We start from the raw sequence: 20,989 nt of genomic DNA, 5'->3' as shown, positions 1-20,989 counted from the left end.
GGACCTAATGGTCAGGGGTCCCTTTACCTTTACTAGCAGTACAACCCAGGCTTCCCCTCCCCCCGCTGGAAATCACTGAAACTCAGTTCTGACATCTCTCAGGTGGACACCATTGCATCCCAGTGATCAGGGATGATGGGAACTGTAGTCCTAAAACAGCTGGGGACACAAGTTTGGGGAAATGGTGTGCTGGCCCTTCTCACATTGCCGACAATCCTGTTTATGTCTGGGTAAGGAGCATGATTCTCCACTTAGACTATTAGCATTGTGGACATTTCCCTATGCAAAGATTGAAAACATGCAGACTGACTTTATATATATTTGCAGAAGAAGCGAGCTGCTGATCAGTATCAATTGCACCCATCCAGAGCCAATCGAGAATTTGCCCCTCTGGCTCAGTGAAAAAGGCAGCTAGGCCACAGACTGGTTTGTGACACAGCAGCAACCTGTATGTACCAATGAATGAACCATCGCAGGCAGAACTTCAGTATCCTCGCAGAGCACAATGCCTTTCATTGTAATCAGTCAGATATTCAGCTGCCAGTTGCCAAGTGTGGAGTAATCATACAATGAGAAATCAAATGCTGTGCCTGCATCCCTCAGAGGCTGTGTAGCAGGTGTATTTTAAATGTGTGTGCGTGACACACACACAAATCCCACACCATGGTGGGTATTATAAAAAAACAACAACATGGATGCACAAGTGCAGACTGCTTGACAATCAAAAGAACAGCACGCTGTTCACAAACCAGCAGGTAACCACCACTATTGTGTTTGTACTGTCACATATCAGCAGGGCTTCCCCTGCGACAAGAACAGATGAGTTTTCTGCTGTTCTCCATAGCCCTCCATATCTATAATGTTTAATTCATCATTTTGGGGAGAGATAGCTTCATTAGCCATTGCAGCATCTTGCCGGAAGGGGTGTACGTCCAGAAAAAAAGTGTCAAGCAGTTTTAAGTCGAGATGAAATCAGTAGCACTCAAAAGCAAGGCTTACCTGTGTATACTGCTCATTTCATGGAGAGATGATAGCCTGGGATGAATGCTGTAGAATGAGGAGTTTGCACAGGAGAGAGTACACAGCCCTGGGGGTTGTTGGCATTTGTCTGTCTCAAAAAAACAACAGAGTGAGCCTCCGGGGGTGAAGTCAAACTGCTGCGTTAGCGGCACCGAAGTGACCTCCCTAGGGTGTGAGCCCAGAAGTGTGTATGGAAGTCCCAGGCTGCCCAGACGACAACACTCCCTCTTAGCCTCACTGATGTGGTCCAAAGGAAATGAGAGCAATACATTTGGCACCAGCTTGGCTGCAAGAGTTGCCAAAGGAGGCGTACAAGGAGCCATTTAACCATTTTAGCAGCTTCACTCTGGATTTGTGTAGGGTTTACTTCTTAGCCCCTTCTTCTCCCACAAGACAGTAGAGGTTAGGACCAGAGTTTTCCTTCTCCTAGATGAGCTCCCTTCCCATGTTGATGAGCCCTACCTGCCCCTCACCTCCCTCTACAGCACATGCAGAAACTGCCTTTTTGACCACTGGGCCCACTATTGGTCTCGCCCACTCAACCTGCCAGAGCTTGTCTTCACATGGAGGGGAAGTCCCTAACTCACCGAGGGTTTGAGACCCCATTGGCTACCCTCACCAGCCTGTGTATGGGGTGTTAAAGGAGGGGTAGTTTCACTGATGGTGGACACTTCATGCTGCTTCTGAGATAGTTTGTCCACCTTTGGTGTCGACCTTGCACTCAGCTCTCACCTGTGGCTCCTAGAAGCTGCAATCATGTGACAGCAGCCACACCCCATGAACGGAACAGCTCTCCCAGTATGCTCCACGGAGGACCTTAAGGTCCATAAATAGCAACACCCTAGAGGTCCTGGGCCCTAAGGAAGTCAGATTCCAAGGAACCAGAGCCAGGGCCTTTTCAACACTGGCTCCAGCCTGGTGGAACGCTCTGTCTCATGAGACCAGGGCCCTGCAGGATCTGATTTCTTTCTGCAGGGCCTGTAAGACAGAGTTGTTTCGCCTGGCCTTTGGCTTGGAATCAACTTGATCCCCTCCCCCTCTTTCCTTTTTCCCTCTGTGATGAAACTCCTATTTGGGGACTTCCCTGGCTTTCTTCTGGCTTTCAGTCTGGATAGTTGGCCTTGGGGAAGATTTGATGTTTTCATCCCCAAAAAGTTTTTGATTTGCGTTTCTACTGAAATGAGGCTGCATTTTAATGTCCACAAGTAGGCTGCTAATTTCTTTCCAATTGCTTTACCACTTTGTGTACGAAGCTCTGTATGGTTCTGGAGCAATGACAAAACCACGTCTCTCCTAAATCCCACCTCGGTCACTTAGATTTGTGGATGAGGGTGGTTGGAACTGGCTGGGATGAGGAAAGGAAATTCCCTGCACCATTCATTTTCAAGACGATGGCTGGAGTCAGGTTGGTCTCCTGCTTGCCATGGCATTCTTCCCAGAAGGCAATGAAGGAGCGTCTCCACCCCCATCGTTCTACCCGGACACTGAGATCCAGCACCGAGGGCCTTCTGGCAGTTCCCTCACTGCGAGAAGCCAAGTTACAGGGAACAGGCAGAGGGCCTTTTTGGTAGTGGCACCTGCTCTGTGGAACGCCCTCCCACCAGATTTCAAAGATAACAACAACTACCAGACTTTTAGACGACATCTGAAAGCAGCCCTATTTAGGGAAGCTTTTAATGTTTGATGCATTACTGTATTTTAATATTGTGTTGGAAACCACCCAGAGTGGCTGGGGAAACCCAGCCAGATGGGCGGGGTATAAATAATAAATTATTATTATTATTATTATTATTATTATTATTATTATTATTATTCCTGCGGCCCTTGGTCTCTTCTCTGATGGCAGAGGCCAAACTGTGCCACCTTTAAAAGCTTTGCCTCTGCAGCAAAGCATGCTAGGACTGGAGGGGGCTTTTAGTGTTGCGGCATCTGTGTGTTCTTTTCTGACGGGGAGGAGAAAACAAACCTTTGTGAAATTGCTTCTTGTCTGGCTAGTGGATGGGATCAAATTACTCTCCAAGTTCTTCCTGGGAGGTAGCCTCATGGGGCTCTTGGCCAGGCGGCTTCCACCACTCCTCCTCATCCAGCCAGTCCCTGACATGCCCTCTCTGGCCATGATGGATAGGGCTGATGAGAATTGGAGTCCAACAACATCTGGAGAGCCACATGCATTTCAGGGGGTTGGATTAGATGACCCTTGGGTCCCTTCCAACTCTACAGTTCTATGATTCTGTGTTGCCTTTCTGTCTTTCAAGTATTCAAAATACGGGACATATTTTTATCACTCCTGCCCCCAACAAAAAAGAAATCATATAAACAGCACTTTTTTCTGGGGGTACGCATACCCCTAAACATTTTGTGAATCTAAGTTTGGCCTCATTGAGGGGCAGTATTTCAATATGAGTAGGTGCTGGAGGAGACTCTTGAGAGTCCCATGGGCTGCAAGAAGATCAAACCTATCCATTCTGAAGGAAATCAGCCCTGAGTGCTCACTGGAAGGACAGATCCTGAAGCTGAGGCTCCAATACTTTGGCCACGTCATGAGAAGAGAAGACTCCCTGGAAAGGACCCTGATGTTGGGAAAGATGGAGGGCACAAGGAGAAGGGGACGACAGAGGACGAGATGGTTGGACAGTGTTCTTGAAGCGACTAACATGAGTTTGACCAAGCTGCGGGAGGCAGTGGAAGACAGGAGTGCCTGGCGTGCTCTGGTCCATGGGGTCACGAAGAGTCAGACACGATTAAACGACTAAACAAACAAACAGGAAGATGAGAGTACCCCTAAACATATTTTTTTTTAGAAAAAAAGCACTGCATATAAAAATGATTCTTCTTATCCATGAATTTGCAGATGGGGAGCTGAGGCTGTGAACTGCCTCCTAATAAAATTGTGGCAGCGACTTCCCAATCCGTAGCACAGTCGCATGACGAGGAAAGACTTTGTTTGGGGTACACAAAAACCGGTTCTGTAGAACGTTGCTTGGTTGCTGTGCAGAACAGAATCTGGCTCTGTTCAGCAACCCCCCACCCTTTTCTCTCTCGTAGGCAGCGCTTTCATCGACCTTAATGAGCACAACACAACTGTCCGGTTGAGCTTGCCTTTGAAAGCGGATACCCAGAAATTATGTTGACAGTGAGTGGCATGAGCGTGAATGTAATGCGAAGAGTAGTTGTGCCAGAGAAATGGAATCACAAACAGGTCATTAGCGCTGACAAAAGGCTAGAACGCTTGGTCTTTATAGGGGACATCGATTCGTTCCTGCAGGGAAGTCAGCTGTGACGCCTGATAAGAGGGAGGAGATTGGGACAGGGCACAGTTTTGGCAGTCGTTTCTAAGACTGAAAAATGGATCTCATCCGATAGGCCATGTGATAAATAGCAATAGCTTCCAAGCTGAAGCGCATACTTTTGGCCAGCTGTGAATTGCCCCTTTCCTGACCCTTCATTGCAAAGGGCTCCTTTAAGAGTAGGTTTGCAAGTTCAGAAAGAACGTGGGACTTGGACCAAAAAGATCCAGGTCAACAGTCCTACTCAGCCAAGAAGGTCAATAGGAAATCCTGGATTAGACCCATTCTCTCAGCCCAACCTACCTCTCAGGGTTACAGTGGTACCTCAGGTTACATACGCTTCAGGTTACATACGCTTCAGGTTACAGACTGCTTACCCAGAAATAGTACCTTGGGTTAAAAACTTTGCTTCAGGATGAGAACAAAAATCATGCTCCGGCAGCGCGCCGGCAGCTGGAGGCCCCATTAGCTAAAGTGGTGCTTCAGGTTAAGAACGGACCTCCAGAACGAATTAAGTAGTTAACCCGAGGTACCACTGTACATGAAGACAGAACTGAAGGGGTCAAACTAAGGAGGAACTGATGGAGCTGCTTTATACCCAGTTGGCCCTTCAATTGGCTCAGTATTGTGTATACTAGTGTTTCCCAAACTTGGGTTTCCAGTTGTTTTTGACTACAACTCCCATCATCTCTAACTACCAGGACCAATGGTCAGGGATGATGTGAGCTGTAGTTCAAAAACAGCTGTGCAGCTATCCCAGAAAAATGCAGGCTGTGCGGCTATCCCAGAAGCCAGAACAGCAAGAGGGATCGCTGCTTTCACTGCGCAGCGATCCCTTTTGTTGTTCTGGCTTCTGAGATTCAGAATATTGTTTTTCTTGTTTTCCTCCTCCAAAAACTAGGTGCGTCTTGTGGTCTGGTGCGTCTTATGGAGCGAAAAATATGGTCATCCATAATGAATTGTAAAAAAATGTTTAAAAGTCCCCCCCCCCCGCAAAAAAACCCCCCAGAGTCCTTTTTGTTGGGGATAATTAAGACTGAAATTCCCAGGTGTCAAAAAAGTTTATTTATGTATGCTACTACTGCAGCCCATGTTTTGTTAACCCCAAAATGGAAAACGAGTGAGGTCCCAACTAAAGAAGAATGGCAACTTAAGCTGACAGAATATGCACAGTTTGCAGACTTAACATATAGAATAAGAGAACAAGAAGAACATAACGTTTAGAGAAGATTGGAAAATGTTTATTGAATATATGTGGGGTGGGAATATGTATACCTGAAAATGTTGACAGCATTAAGATAAATACAACAGTGTAAATAAGTTTTGATGATGCAGTAATGGAATACTGAATGGTTTAGTTTTTGTAAAATATGCAGGGATTTATGATATGCAAAATGAACCATGGAAAGAGAAGATAGGAAGTCATTGATAATTTAATGATGCTTAAATGAGTATTTTAAATTGTAAAACATAAAATTTAATAAAAATTATAGATATATATTATAGATAGATAGATGATAGATACAAACCTGACACTGCAATAAAGCAATAGGGTAGAATAGGAATGGGAACTGGGCTTCCATACTTTGAACAGCTGTGGAGAAGACAGCATTTTGGCAGGTGCACTTCATCTCAGCAGCTCTATGACACAACAAGTGTCGCCTGCCCAAAAAATGCCTCTTACACATCACTGCTAAAGATACCTGAGCCCTGGTCAACTTACATGGCAGTAAACAAGAATCGACCAGGAAGTAACTGCAGCTTGTCTGCAGTGGGTGCAGCAAGGTGGTTACTATGGCAACCACCAGGAAGTCAGCGCAGCAAAAATGTAATGATGGTTACTCTCAATGACCACTATAAGCTCCCAAGGATATATATATCCCTGTCATGGAAACCTGAGGCCAACATGAGTCGTCAGCTTTTTTTTCCTACAACAGCCAGAAATCTTAGGGATGCACAAGTTGCTTTAGCTCCATTCCAGAATTGTGTAAAGGTGTCAACATCTCTTTGGTTTCCAGTCTTGCTGAAGCAGTCGGAGAAAGAAAGAAGTTTGTTTGCGTGCGTATTAGTCTGTAGTGAACATTCTCTTTTTTTGAATAAATTTTATTAGAGCTTATAAAGAGAGATAGGTATAAAACTTAATACCAGATATCTTTCTTATCCAACGTTAATCTAAATAAAATAAAAACATAGAGGAAAAGAGGAAAAGGAAAAAAAGAAAGGAGGAGGAAAGAAGAGAGGGGGAAAACGAGAGAAAACGATAAGAAGTCTAGTGAAAATTCTCCGTTGGGGCAGGAAAGCCTCCCCTCAAGATCTTAGGGTAAAAAGTTTATGTTTGGGGCAAGATTTGGGTAGTGTTCTTTAATTTGCAATGAGAAGAGGTGGCACAGGGGTCCTCTTCATTTATTTCTTTTAAAAAAACAACACGCACAACATTTTAATGTTCAAACTCGCTCAGCTGCAGCACACTTTGAAAATGGCCATGTAACTGAACCCTGCTCAGAGAACGTGACCCTTTTCTCTCTTCCAGTTAGTGCCACAGTCTGGAAGAGAAAGGGGAAAGTTGAGGGGCACATTAAGGAAAAAATAATGGCTACTGAATGTTTGAATTACACTCCAGGGGTGGGAAATCATTACCAGTAAAGCAGAGGCACCAAAGACTCTTTATTTTTTCCTTGGGCTTTTAGTACTTAGCATGAAAAGTGGCACTTCCTCTTTTAGTGACACAGGAAATTTGGTCCTGCCTTTTTGTTTAGCTGTGTTTTTATCTCTCTTTCTTCCTGCACTGCTGTGTTCTTAGGTTTTTATTATTTTTGAGTATAAGTTGCTTTGTGTTACCTGGTAAGAAGGAACAAAGCTAACTCATTATACCACAGCTACGAATGACACGAAATTCATTCATGAATGCGATAGGCAAGCAGTTCTTCAGAGAAACTTGTCAGCCATCACTGACCTTCCGAAGAACCCGAGTTTCCTGGAAAATAGGTTGGGATTTTTAAAATTGCAGCCAAGAGAAAAGGTCTTTTGCCTGCATCTGCATTCTAGAAACGCAACAAAGACCTTGCTTTGATGCTAACAAAGATTCCATTACCGAGTTCTTGATTGGGATTTCACCCTCTGTTACTTAGTCTGATTTTGTTTGTTTGCTTGGTCTAGCTATCAGAAGAGATTGGAAAACTTGAAGATAAAGTAGAGTGCGCCAATAATGCTCTGAAAGCTGACTGGGATAGATGGAAAGAAAGTATGCGTCTTGACATGAAACTGGCTTTTTGCGCTGTTGCAGAAAATAATATCCACTATTATGAACAGGTAAGACGCACTTTTAGAAAAGCGTTGTGGGATTGTTTGCTTTCTCTGTACAGTTCGCTAAGAAAAGAAACCATTTGTAATGCAGCTTTATATTCCAACATAGGCCTTTCAGCTAGCTGCTGTGAGCTTGAACTGCTTCTGAGCTGACGGTCAACAGAGGGCAGTCTTGTTTTACAAAGTGTAAGGATGGAAGCATGTATTTATCTTGCTTCAAGAGAGCTGCAAGCGTTTGAGACAGGGAAACTTTGCCTTCCGGGGCTGTATAGAAGAAGACTGCAAGATTTGAATAGTAGATCCATCACTGAGCGCTTTAGTTGATTAATCAGTAGGCCAAATTTAAATTGGTGTGGCTGAGATGGAAATTAGTGTCAGCTTCAAGGTAGAGCTGCCACCTCTTTTATTGGACCTGTTTCTATTCCTTAAACAGCAACCCAGCATGAAGAGATCAAGCAAATTAAGCTATAATAAATAATAATGATAAATTTTATTTATACCCCGCCCTCCCCAGCCAAGGCCGGGCTCAGGGCGGCTAACAACCAATATTAAAAACAAGTTGAATAAATACAACTTAAAAACAAGATTAAAATGCAACATCAAAACATTAAAATGCAGCCTCCTCACAGGAGGAGAAAGGAAAAAAGAAAAAGGGGGAGGGAATCAAATTGACTCCAAGCCAAAGGCCAGGCGGAACAACTCTGTCTTACAGGCCCTGAGGAAAGAAATCAGATCCTGCAGGGCTCTGGTATCATGAGACAGAGCGCTCCACCAGGCCGGAGCCAGTGTTGAAAAAGCCCTGGCTCTGGCTGAGGCTAATCTAACTTCCTTAGGGCCTGGGTCACACTTGTTTTATTTTCTTAAAGCCATTGGCTGCATTCGCACATCACGCTAAACTAGGGTTCTGTGTGAGATATATGAGCAGGGACAAGTTGCTGGAAGCCTCAAACTCGCATGTTCCTCATCTCCCCTCTCTTCTTCCCATGCAGCCAAAAGGAGGAGTGTAAAAACCTTTGCTTCCACTTTTAGTTGACTAAAGTTTGCCGTGCCATTTGCTCCTGGAATTACAGTTCACCTTAGGTATGAATTAGTTTTAACAAGGCAGCTTCAGTTTGGAGTAGGCTTGTTTGAAACTGACCAGATGTTTACATTAGCCACAATTTGTCATACCAGGCAACACAGCAAACTAGATTAACCAAAAATGAAATTAAAAGTTTCTGAGATCCTCCATCCAGCCATACACGAGGAGAGAGGAGCATGAAAGCTCAAGGCTTGTTGCAGCTTGTCTCTGCTCCTGCAGGTCACAGTAAACTGTGGTTTAGTGTGATGGTCAGATGTGACCACTGCAATAAGGAGTATATCATAAAAGATATCTAATTATGAATGTCTTACATGGATGTCTAATGTTTGCTGCAAAATGCTAAGGACCTGATCCACAGAAAACCTTAATGTGGCACCCCCATGCCATCTAAGAGCTTTTTGCAGAAATAAGTAAGTTTAACTAGTTTTCTTTGTAAATAAAACCAATTGAATGGAGCTTTTGAACAAATGAAATTGCCATACAAGGAACAGCTCTTTTTGTCTCCCCCTTAACAACCTTGAAAAGGAGCCATGCTATATTTTCTGACTGAGAGCACCATATTAATTAGTTCCTTTAAAAAGATAGAGAGAGTCTCTATACCTTGTTGTATTCTAATATGGGTTTTCCCTAATATGAATGGCTTTCATCTGACCTCTCAGTGTTGAATTTACAAATGCTTTCAACATAATGTAATTAGAAAGAGAGAGCTCTTGATTATCAGATCTGTTTAAATTTGTCTAAGAGAGGCACGGGGCATTGGCAATCTGCTCCTATAAACCAAGATCAAAACACTTCCTCGTATCTGAAGCTTTGCTGCTTCTTGACATTTCCTTAGCTTCCTCCTATCCACTCATGACTTTTGGATTTTCCTATCATAGATGCATGCCCCAAAGCTAGTCATACAAACGTAGAGCTCTAAAATTATTAGACTGTTCATAGACTGGTCTTGAGGCAGTTTGGGGTTTTTCGTAGGAGGAAAGAAAGGATCTGCAACCCAAACATAAGCATTTGCTTTTGAGTATCTCTGTGAATTCTTACAGTGGCCTCCCTACAATGCCCACCATTGCACCAACTCTCCAGTATTATTATGATGCAGTGCTAGTACACAGCTCTCCAGACATTTGAAGGTGGCTAACCTGTGGTTCTCCAGGTGTTGTTATATGGCAGCTCCCATTACCGTCAACCATTGGCCATGCTGGCTGGGGCTAATGGGAGCTGGAGTCCCAACAACATCTGCTCTAACCCATTCCCAGCATTTATATGCTGGTGCAATTGCTCAGAACTGGGCTGTCAGACTGATAACTTGAGAAGGAACTAAGGCATATTAATCCCTTCCTCAGCTGATCTGCATCTGTGTGTGTGTGCATATATATATATATATATATATATATATATATATATATGGTATGCATGAGAGGCATTGACTCTGGGCCACACCCACTGCTCAGGCCAAAAAGAGGTTCGCCAGTCTTGCCCTAAAAAGGTTTGTCACATTAGACATGCCAGGAAAGATTGTCAGACTTTGGGGCCTCGGGGAACTATCTTCAAGCAGAGGAGAGAATGCTACACACCTTGACATTTTTCTTTGGCTTAGATCAAAATCCAAGCTGGAATGGAATTTCTGGCTTCCCCACCACCTCCTGCTTTCGACGGGTCACCTAAACTCCCACAGAATCTCGTCAGGGTGACAAAAAAAGGATGCTAAGGGAAAGGAAGATGAAAAGTGTGTGCCCGGGCAGTGGCGGGGTGCTGGCAAGGGGATAGAGTGACGCTTTTCCGAGATAGTTTAGGAACGGCTGGGGAAATTTATTTGTGATTTCACCATTTATTTCCAGGAAACTTTGGAGGGCTCCTGCACCAATCTGAGGAGAGCCTCAGCAGGCTTGCCCATCTCTGCGTCTCACAGACGTGCTGTCTCCATAACCCTCCATCAACCTTCTCATGTATACCATAATTTATTGTGCCCTTTGTGTAGATGGGGAGCTGAGCCTTGCCTACAGAAACCTAGTGACCTCTTAGGTAGACTGAGATTTGAACCAGTGATTTCTTGACTCAGGGTTCATTCTCCTAGCCACTATGTTGCACTTCCATTTACCTGCTGGTATCAAATGCATGCAAAAATCATGGCATGTATTCTGGGTGATGATACTCCCCCCCCCCTTTTATTACATTTTCATTTATTAAATTTATATCCTGCCCTTCCTCTCAAAGGAGTCTAGGGTGGCAAATACACCAGTGAAAAAACAAATGCTATTTAAAGCATTTAAATGCAATTAAAAGTATCCAAAGAACATTTAAGCGCAATAAGCACAGTAAAACATTGAACAGGATTTTTTAAAAAGGGTGTCTTTGGCACAGACCCACTGAGATGTTCAAAAAGGTTGCAATGGCCCCTTTGCTTTGTGTTTAGTTCCTTTTATTGCCTTGGATTCCATCGTCTCACACAAGTATTTCTAAAACGTTGTTTCCCCTTTGTTAAGTCTGGGGTTAAGATGTGACCTCAGAGTTGTTCCACATGCTTTCTTAGGTACGTTTGCCTGAGGATTTTTGCTGTCAGTCTGTCAGGCCCCATTTAGCTAGTATGGAAGAACACGTCTTATCCTCCTTAAGCTAGATTAATGCTGTCACTGTATGAAGTACTTCAACAACAGAGCATACCTGCAAACTGATCATCACAGAGCGAAATGACTTACAATGAGTTGCAGGGCTTTGTTGACACTGTAGCAGTCTTGGCATCACCAGCCAGAGCTGGAAATGTCCCCTGACTGAAATACTGGAGAGTGTGGACAGTAATAATTGGAAGAACCAATGATTTGATAAAAGTCAGCCTCCTATTCATAACTATTGATACCTAAGATTTCTTTTTGCCATGTAGTGGAATTCTATTCTGGGTGCCTAAAAATGGTCTAGCAATGCAGAATGCTATCAACATTTTGTTGGACTGTGTGGCGAATGCCCCACTAGTTTCAACTAGCACTATCAAGCAATAAGATTTTTTTTAATGATTAGCAGTACAACCCCAGGGACACGGGTGGTGCTGTGGGTTAAACCACCGACGAATCCCCACGATGGGGTGAGCTCCTGTTGCTCGGTCCCAGCTCCTGCCAACCTAGCAGTTCAAAAGCACATCAAAGTGCAAGTAGATAAATAGGTACCACTCTGGCGGGAAGGTAAATGGCATTTCCGTGTGCTGCTGTGGTTTGCCAGAAGCGGCTTAGTCATGCTGGCCACATGACCTGGAAGCTGCACGCTGGCTCCCTCGGCCAATTAAGTGAGATGAGCGTCGCAACCCCAGAGTCGGCCACAACTGGACCTAATGGTCAGGGGTCCCTTTACCTTTACTAGCAGTACAACCCAGGCTTCCCCTCCCCCCGCTGGAAATCACTGAAACTCAGTTCTGACATCTCTCAGGTGGACACCATTGCATCCCAGTGATCAGGGATGATGGGAACTGTAGTCCTAAAACAGCTGGGGACACAAGTTTGGGGAAATGGTGTGCTGGCCCTTCTCACATTGCCGACAATCCTGTTTATGTCTGGGTAAGGAGCATGATTCTCCACTTAGACTATTAGCATTGTGGACATTTCCCTATGCAAAGATTGAAAACATGCAGACTGACTTTATATATATTTGCAGAAGAAGCGAGCTGCTGATCAGTATCAATTGCACCCATCCAGAGCCAATCGAGAATTTGCCCCTCTGGCTCAGTGAAAAAGGCAGCTAGGCCACAGACTGGTTTGTGACACAGCAGCAACCTGTATGTACCAATGAATGAACCATCGCAGGCAGAACTTCAGTATCCTCGCAGAGCACAATGCCTTTCATTGTAATCAGTCAGATATTCAGCTGCCAGTTGCCAAGTGTGGAGTAATCATACAATGAGAAATCAAATGCTGTGCCTGCATCCCTCAGAGGCTGTGTAGCAGGTGTATTTTAAATGTGTGTGCGTGACACACACACAAATCCCACACCATGGTGGGTATTATAAAAAAACAACAACATGGATGCACAAGTGCAGACTGCTTGACAATCAAAAGAACAGCACGCTGTTCACAAACCAGCAGGTAACCACCACTATTGTGTTTGTACTGTCACATATCAGCAGGGCTTCCCCTGCGACAAGAACAGATGAGTTTTCTGCTGTTCTCCATAGCCCTCCATATCTATAATGTTTAATTCATCATTTTGGGGAGAGATAGCTTCATTAGCCATTGCAGCATCTTGCCGGAAGGGGTGTACGTCCAGAAAAAAAGTGTCAAGCAGTTTTAAGTCGAGATGAAATCAGTAGCACTCAAAAGCAAGGCTTACCTGTGTATACTGCTCATTTCATGGAGAGATGATAGCCTGGGATGAATGCTGTAGAATGAGGAGTTTGCACAGGAGAGAGTACACAGCCCTGGGGGTTGTTGGCATTTGTCTGTCTCAAAAAAACAACAGAGTGAGCCTCCGGGGGTGAAGTCAAACTGCTGCGTTAGCGGCACCGAAGTGACCTCCCTAGGGTGTGAGCCCAGAAGTGTGTATGGAAGTCCCAGGCTGCCCAGACGACAACACTCCCTCTTAGCCTCACTGATGTGGTCCAAAGGAAATGAGAGCAATACATTTGGCACCAGCTTGGCTGCAAGAGTTGCCAAAGGAGGCGTACAAGGAGCCATTTAACCATTTTAGCAGCTTCACTCTGGATTTGTGTAGGGTTTACTTCTTAGCCCCTTCTTCTCCCACAAGACAGTAGAGGTTAGGACCAGAGTTTTCCTTCTCCTAGATGAGCTCCCTTCCCATGTTGATGAGCCCTACCTGCCCCTCACCTCCCTCTACAGCACATGCAGAAACTGCCTTTTTGACCACTGGGCCCACTATTGGTCTCGCCCACTCAACCTGCCAGAGCTTGTCTTCACATGGAGGGGAAGTCCCTAACTCACCGAGGGTTTGAGACCCCATTGGCTACCCTCACCAGCCTGTGTATGGGGTGTTAAAGGAGGGGTAGTTTCACTGATGGTGGACACTTCATGCTGCTTCTGAGATAGTTTGTCCACCTTTGGTGTCGACCTTGCACTCAGCTCTCACCTGTGGCTCCTAGAAGCTGCAATCATGTGACAGCAGCCACACCCCATGAACGGAACAGCTCTCCCAGTATGCTCCACGGAGGACCTTAAGGTCCATAAATAGCAACACCCTAGAGGTCCTGGGCCCTAAGGAAGTCAGATTCCAAGGAACCAGAGCCAGGGCCTTTTCAACACTGGCTCCAGCCTGGTGGAACGCTCTGTCTCATGAGACCAGGGCCCTGCAGGATCTGATTTCTTTCTGCAGGGCCTGTAAGACAGAGTTGTTTCGCCTGGCCTTTGGCTTGGAATCAACTTGATCCCCTCCCCCTCTTTCCTTTTTCCCTCTGTGATGAAACTCCTATTTGGGGACTTCCCTGGCTTTCTTCTGGCTTTCAGTCTGGATAGTTGGCCTTGGGGAAGATTTGATGTTTTCATCCCCAAAAAGTTTTTGATTTGCGTTTCTACTGAAATGAGGCTGCATTTTAATGTTGTATTTTAATCTTGTTTTTAAGTTGTATTTTAATCAATTGTTTATACTTGGTGTTAGCCGCCCTGAGCCCGGTCTTGGATGGGGAAAGCGGGGTATAAAAAAATACATATTATTATTATTATTATTAGGGGTGGGGTAGCAATAACTTTTCCTGCCCACCTAGCAGTTCAAAAGCACATCAAAGTGCAAGTAGATGAATAGGCACCGCTCCGGCGGGAAGGTAAACGGCATTTCCGTGTGCTGCTCTGGTTCGCCAGAAGCGGCTTAGTCATGCTGGCCACATGACCCGGAAGCTGTACGCCGACTCCCTTGGCCAATAAAGCAAGATGAGCGCCGCAACCCCAGAGTCGGTCACAACTGGACCTAATGGTCAGGGGTCCCTTTACCTTTACCTTAGCAATAACTTTAGAAGTAATACCCAATGGTGGATTTGTTCTTCTGGCTCCTTCTGATTTTTAAATATCCCACTTCCTCTTCACAGCAACCCTGTGAGGATTGTTAGGCTGAATGAAAGTGACTGGTACCTGTTGAGTCTTCACCAGCTGAGCAGAGATTCGCATCAAGCTCTCCTTTGTCTGGGTGCATGATTCTAAACTGCCGGCACCACACAAAATAGCTCAGGACAGTGGGGAGGGGGCAGGGAGAGCATGACTTCAAGAAGAAAATATGCGGGGGCAGTTTTGTGGTAGTGGCCGCTATATGTAATCATGTGAGTACAGGGGAATCCTTGCATACATGGGTGTTCTGTTCTGGGTCGCCATGTGCGACAGTGGGACACATGCAAGTCAGTTGCAGCCTCCTCCACTCCTGCCCTGTCTCCTTCCAGCACCAAAAGCAGCGCACACATATCAGCAGTCGTGTGTGGGCTGATCACATGTGAGTGGGGAGGCCCCTGTATATGCAGGAGGTAGTAGCCACACCCATTTTCCCTTGGCTATAAGGTAAAGTAAAGGTAAAGGACCCCTAGACGGTTAAGTCCAGTCAAAGGTGACTATGGGGTTGTAACACTCACCTCACTTTCAGCCAAAGTTTGTCCACAGACAGCTTTCCGGGTCATGTGGCCAGCATGAATAAACCACTTCTAGTGCAACAGGACACTGTGACGGAAACCAGAGTGCACGGAAACGCCATTTAGCTTCCCGCCACAGCAGTACCTGTTTATCTACTTGTGCTGGTGTGCTTTCAAACTGCTGGGTTGACAGAAGCTGGGACAGGGCAGTGGGAGCTCACTCCATCATGGGGATTTGAACCACCGACCTTCCGATTGGCAAGCCCAAGAGGCTCAGTGGTTTAGACCACAGTGCCACCCGCTTCCCTTGGCTATATCCACTGCTGGCATGTAGGCCCTAAAGGGTTAGACAAGAAGGATTGCATCCCTCGGGCGGAGTAAAGTTCTACACCCTTCCCTTAGAGTTAAGACAATATATAATGGGCATATAATCCTTAACTGTTCAAGGGTCACAGTTTAAGGAATACTCAGAGGCAGACATTGTCTATTATATCTGCTAAGTTAGGATTGTGGGACTCCAAGCTCTCAATGACCACAGGGCGGAAGCGCTGGGCAGAAACTTCCAAGCCAGGGAGACAGGTGATCAGGAGGTACTATCCAATGTCTCCAGCAATATACAATAGATAGATAGATAGATAGATAGATAAGATAAGGTAAGGTAAAGGGACCCCTGACCATTAGGTCCAGTCGTGGCCGACTCTGGAGTTGCGGCGCTCATCTCGCTTTATTGGCCGAGGAAGCCAGCGTACAGCTTCCAGGTCATGTGGCCAGCATGACTAAGCCGCTTCTGGCAAACCAGAGCAGCGCACGGAAACACTGTTTACCTTCCCGCCGGAGCGGTACCTATTTATCTACTTGCACTTTGAGGTGCTTTTGAACTGCTAGGTTGGCAGGAGCAGGGACCGAGCAATGGGAGCTCACCCCGTCGTGGGGATTCGAACCGCCAACCTTCTGATCGGCAAGTCCTAGGCTCTGTGGTTTAACCCACAGCGCCACCCTTGTCCCTAGATAGACAGACAGACAGACAGACAGATAGATAGATAGATAGATAGATAGATAGATAGATAGATAGATGATAGATAGATAGGTATCCAGCAATATATGGAACCATTGCAGTAATCAGGTGCACCATTGTAAAAACAAGCAATACCAAGGATGAACACCATGTAGACATCAGCTTAAGTATGAAGCTGAATTGGTTTGAAGAAGCACATTAAAACGGCTCTCGTTTATAACTGACAAAGCACGACATTTTAAAATTAAAATCACAGTAAGTGACTCGCCTTTGAAGCAACAGTGTAGTGCTGCCTTTCAACACAAAGATTTAGAGCCTCTTTTACTTACATAAGTTATTCAATTTTTAAAGCTTATCCACATTTATGTAACCAAATGTGTGTTCCAAAATTCAGATCCTTCTGTGGCTTATTTTGTTGTCGGAGATCAGAGCTCTGCTCCAGCTGACAAGATATATAATTAACCATGCAAATACAAAAGTAGGTCTCTGTGCCTCAGGCTCTCCAGGCCTTTTCTTCTGCAAAAACATCAGCTGCAAAAGTGACATTACTTTTGAGGCGTTCATTTGAGCTACTCTGAAATTATTCCATTCCGCTCCCTTAGCACGGAGCGGGGAGGTGGTTGATTCCAGATAAAGAACCTTTAGCACAAACTCACCAAAGGAGTGTAAAATGTTAAGACGGAGTTTAATTTTAACGTGTGGGATTGGATTTGTAATTTACGGATCTAATTACTCATAAAACTGTTCTGGGTCACAGGGAAAGGATAACGACCACAAAATGAAAGAAGCTTGCCTGCAATGACATATTGCATGGGAATATCATTGCAAGTTACAACATATAAACCAGAACATCAGCTATAGGGGGAAACACAGAAAGTGTTTTAATTTTGCATGCAGCTGTGCCTAAAGATCATTAGCAACTGCAATAATTACACCATAATCCTGTCTGGTGCATCAGCAAGTTCTATGAAGTATTTACAATTGTGAAGTAATTTCTGATCCAGTGCAATGCGTTTTCACTCCATTCTGTTGACTGGAGAGCAGTAAAGTGTTGCCTTAGCCAGTGTTACATGACAACATTGCAGCCCTTTCCACAGTTGTGGCTACTGTAAAATTGATCCACAGTCTGTCTTTACAGTCAGATGGACTGGAGGCTGTGGTCCAACTGGGACCTCCACTAGATGCATGGAAGATCACACTGTTGTATATTTCTTAGTTGCTGCCACCTCTGTGTCTATATTCAAAATCATTAGCGCAGAATCATTGCCCACAGGGGGTGGGCAGACAGGGCAAACTGCTTAGCAATACCTTGAATTCCTTTACAGTGGAACCTCGGTTGTCGAACGCAATCCGTTCCGGAAGACGGGTCAACTTCGAAAACGTTCGACAACTGAGGCACAATTGCTGGTCGGCAAATTCCTTTTTAAAAATGGAGAAATGTGCCTCAGAAGCTGTTTGTCTTCTGAGGCACGTTCGCAAATGGAAGTATTCACTTCCGGGTTGTCGGCGTTTGGGTTCCAAATTGTTCGGCTTCCAAAGCGTTCAACAACCAAGGTTACACTGTATTCACAACCACCAGGGCTAGGAACCAACTTGGCCTTTAATTTAGAAAGTGTTTCATGAGAAGCTGAATTCTGCACCTTGTAAAGGTAAAGATAAAGGGACCCCTGACCATTAGGTCCATTCGTGACCAACTCTGGGGTTGTGGGGCTCATCTTGCTTTATTGGCCGAGGGAGCCGGCATACAGCTTCCGGGTCATGTGGCCAGCATGACTAAGCCACTTCTGGCAGCACACGGAAACGCCGTTTACCTTCCTGCTGGAGTGGTACCTATTTATCTACTTGCACTTTGATGTGCTTTCAAACTGCTAGGTTGGCAGGAGCAGGGACCGAACAACAGGAGCTCACCCCGTCGCAGGGATTCGAACTGCCGACCTTCTGATCGGCAAGTCTTAGGCTCTGTGGTTTAACCCACAGCGCCACCCACGTTGGATAAATTTAAAAGCATTCTTACACTGGAGGCATCCCTCCCATAATCCCAAAAGAAAGCGATGCAGGCTTCAAGTGAAAGCAATGCTTCTTATTAGACACATGATATCTGCTCACCACTCAAAGGATCATAGCAATCTTAGCTGTTGCAACCCAACATCCTTATCCTGTACCAATCAAAATTATTTAGATCTTCAGCTCAGCCCTCATCATAATACCATGTGATTACATAGAATCATTTTCAGTGCTATTTTTCTAGAAATAATGGCGCTGCAACTCACCATGAACATCTCCCTTGTTCTCTTACAATGGCAATGGCACCTATCTGAGAGGTGCTGGAACTGAATTCCAGCTGAAAAAAGCCCTGATCATTTTTCAGTGTCCTTCTTTATTAAGACTTTGACTAATTTTCCTGCTTACTAAATATCCCCCAGTATCTTATTTCATCTATCTTCAAAACAATTCAAGATAAATCGCAATTTCCATGCCTAGCCGATTCTCCTTTTCGTGTACACAATTGACGCTCAAAGATTCAAACAGGAAAGCCCGCAGTTTAACACTGAATCAGAACAAACAGCAATAGGATTTCCCATGAGTTGCTGTTTGTTCTGATTTATCACTAGAGAGCGGATTTTGTGGGTAAAAGCAGAGTGGACAGGGCAAAATCGCTCAGATCTGTGTCTAGAAAGCACGGGACAGGCGCAAAACTGCTTGAACCCATGCTTTCTAGGCACAAGGCAAGCAGATGTGTGAATGAACCTGTGTGCTTCATGACTAAAGAGCAATGTGTAAAAGATGTCAATAAATAAGGGGTAGGCCCCTGTGCTTTTGAGAGGAAGGCAAACTGACTTTTTTATATCCTTTGCCTAAAGAGCTGCCATCCATAGAGCCAGTATTCGCTGACCTTTTATTGTAGTGTGATCAAGACTGTAATAATCAGTGCAGACCTTTTCAAGTTAAAAGTACCTAAAATAAGCAGCCAGTTACCAGGAATCGATTTGCTGAACATGGGCAAAGCAGCTACTTGTCAGAATAAGCTGTGGCCCTGCTCATCACTCCTCGTGGTTTTTAAATGGACGTAAATTGGTGCTATCCTTAGGAAAATTAATGGGTCCTAACATTTCACCCTACTGCTTGTTTTATATTACACGCACATCAAGACATTTGAACAGGTTTGCAAGACTTCAATTTAATTTTCCCCCTCTTGTTTTAAGTGCCTTGCTACCTGGGAGTCCTTCTTGACATCTCAAACAGACATTCGCTTGGAAGAACCTGAAGATCGGCATTGACTTCCGCCAGCAAGGACCTGTTCCTTAATCTTCTTCCGAAATACGTCTAGCCAAAGAAGTTCTCTGCCTATGAGATCAAATCCATTTTTCCATAGAACTGTTAAGATTCTGTAACATGTAGAAAACCCACCTTTTGAAGTCTCAGGTATTCTGCAGTCCTGGACTATATTTTGAATCATGGTATATATCTATAGAGGAGGTGAGGGTGGTGTTTAGGATGTATTGCTAAACCATGGTTAATGTTATAAGGATGAGATCTTGGAAGACATTGGAAGGTTTTGATCAACCACATTATGCCATAACCCTAAACTAAGGTTTGTTAAAAGCATCGTTTGGTTATTAAACCATGGTTTGAAGTTGGTCTGTTTCAGCTAACCATAGTTAAGATTCACCACGGTTTGTTGGGTTTGGATGATAAGCCGCAGTTAATCAAAAATGGAACAAAAATGCCCAAACTCTCCCTCATGGCTGTGCTGGAGGAAGGAGAATGCAAACCTTATAACACTCATAACACTAAATCATGGTTTAGCACTGGATCCAAACTGAGTTAGAGAGATCTGCTTTTATTTTTACCAGTTTTGTGCATTTATCTGGTTTTTCTTTTTAAATACCCTGTAATTTGGATATAAAATATTTTAAATATGTAAAAATAGCTCCATTTTAATAAATAAAAATTAAGAGGATTTTCTCTCTCTCTTTATGCTCATTGGTGCAGCCTGTTTAACTGGCTTTGGGTATTTATAAGTCTTCAGAACAGTCGCTGAATGAAATCTTTTCTTGGTAAATGCATTGCAGCCAAGCTTTCACTAGATGGAATGCGGATGCCGCTAACGGCAGATTCAACACCAGTTAGTCTAACGTGTCTGACACCAGGAATTTTTTATTTTTATTTTTAGATTGTCAGACTACTCGTGTGTGTGTGTGTGTGTGTGTGTGTGTGTGTGTTTGCACACTCACACACAGAAACAAATGATGTTATTCTATATTAATCAATATAAACAAGGCTCGTACACTTTCATTATTGCTAGATCAGCCAATTAAAGTGGTAATTAATTGATGGTAAATTGCACAGAAGCTTCTCTCCCGGTGGGTTGGAACACTAGCTTAGCTCAGTTGGTAAAGCATGAGACTCTGTATCTCATAGATTTGAGCCCCATATTGGACAAGGCTTCCTGCCTTGTAGGGGGTTGGACTAGATGACCATGGTAGCCCCCTCACACCTCTTCCTCCCATGCTGCCAGAATGCTAGGCATTGTGGCTGTAGCCCACCAGGGAAGCCACTTCTGAATCTGCAAGTTAAGAACACACTCTTTCCCCTTTTTAAAAGGGGGGGGGGGGCTATTTTCCTTGTGTGTTACACAAATCAGGGAGGTGATGAGCATTGGTAGTTTCCTAAGAGCAGGTGGCCATTTTTGTTGATTACCTCATAGCACATTTCACATTTGCTTTAATCCGCCCACTAGTGAG

At 44.6% G+C, this 20,989-nt stretch overlaps 1 protein-coding gene across 2 annotated transcripts in view; it reads left to right on the top strand.

Annotated features, from left to right (window-relative positions):
- SNX7 (sorting nexin 7) overlaps positions 1-20,205 on the top strand; it is a 59,425-nt gene extending 39,220 nt beyond the window's left edge. The window contains exon 9 of one of the 2 annotated variants that reach the window (XM_079981574.1): positions 19,448-20,205. In XM_079981574.1, coding sequence (XP_079837700.1) covers positions 19,448-19,522 — 75 coding nt within the window. In that variant the 3' untranslated portion in view covers positions 19,523-20,205. Of the gene's footprint in view, positions 1-327; positions 1,882-19,447 lie in introns of those variants that run through there. The other variant, XM_079981573.1, reaches the window with a different exon arrangement.
- Positions 20,206-20,989: the final 784 nt, after the last annotated feature.

The sequence above is a fragment of the Podarcis cretensis genome, assembly GCF_951804945.1.
Source record: "Podarcis cretensis genome assembly, chromosome: 6".
NCBI classification, from domain to species: domain Eukaryota; kingdom Metazoa; phylum Chordata; class Lepidosauria; order Squamata; family Lacertidae; genus Podarcis; species Podarcis cretensis.
Note: the sequence above shows the minus strand (reverse complement) of the source record. Positions and strands in the feature narration are given on the sequence as shown.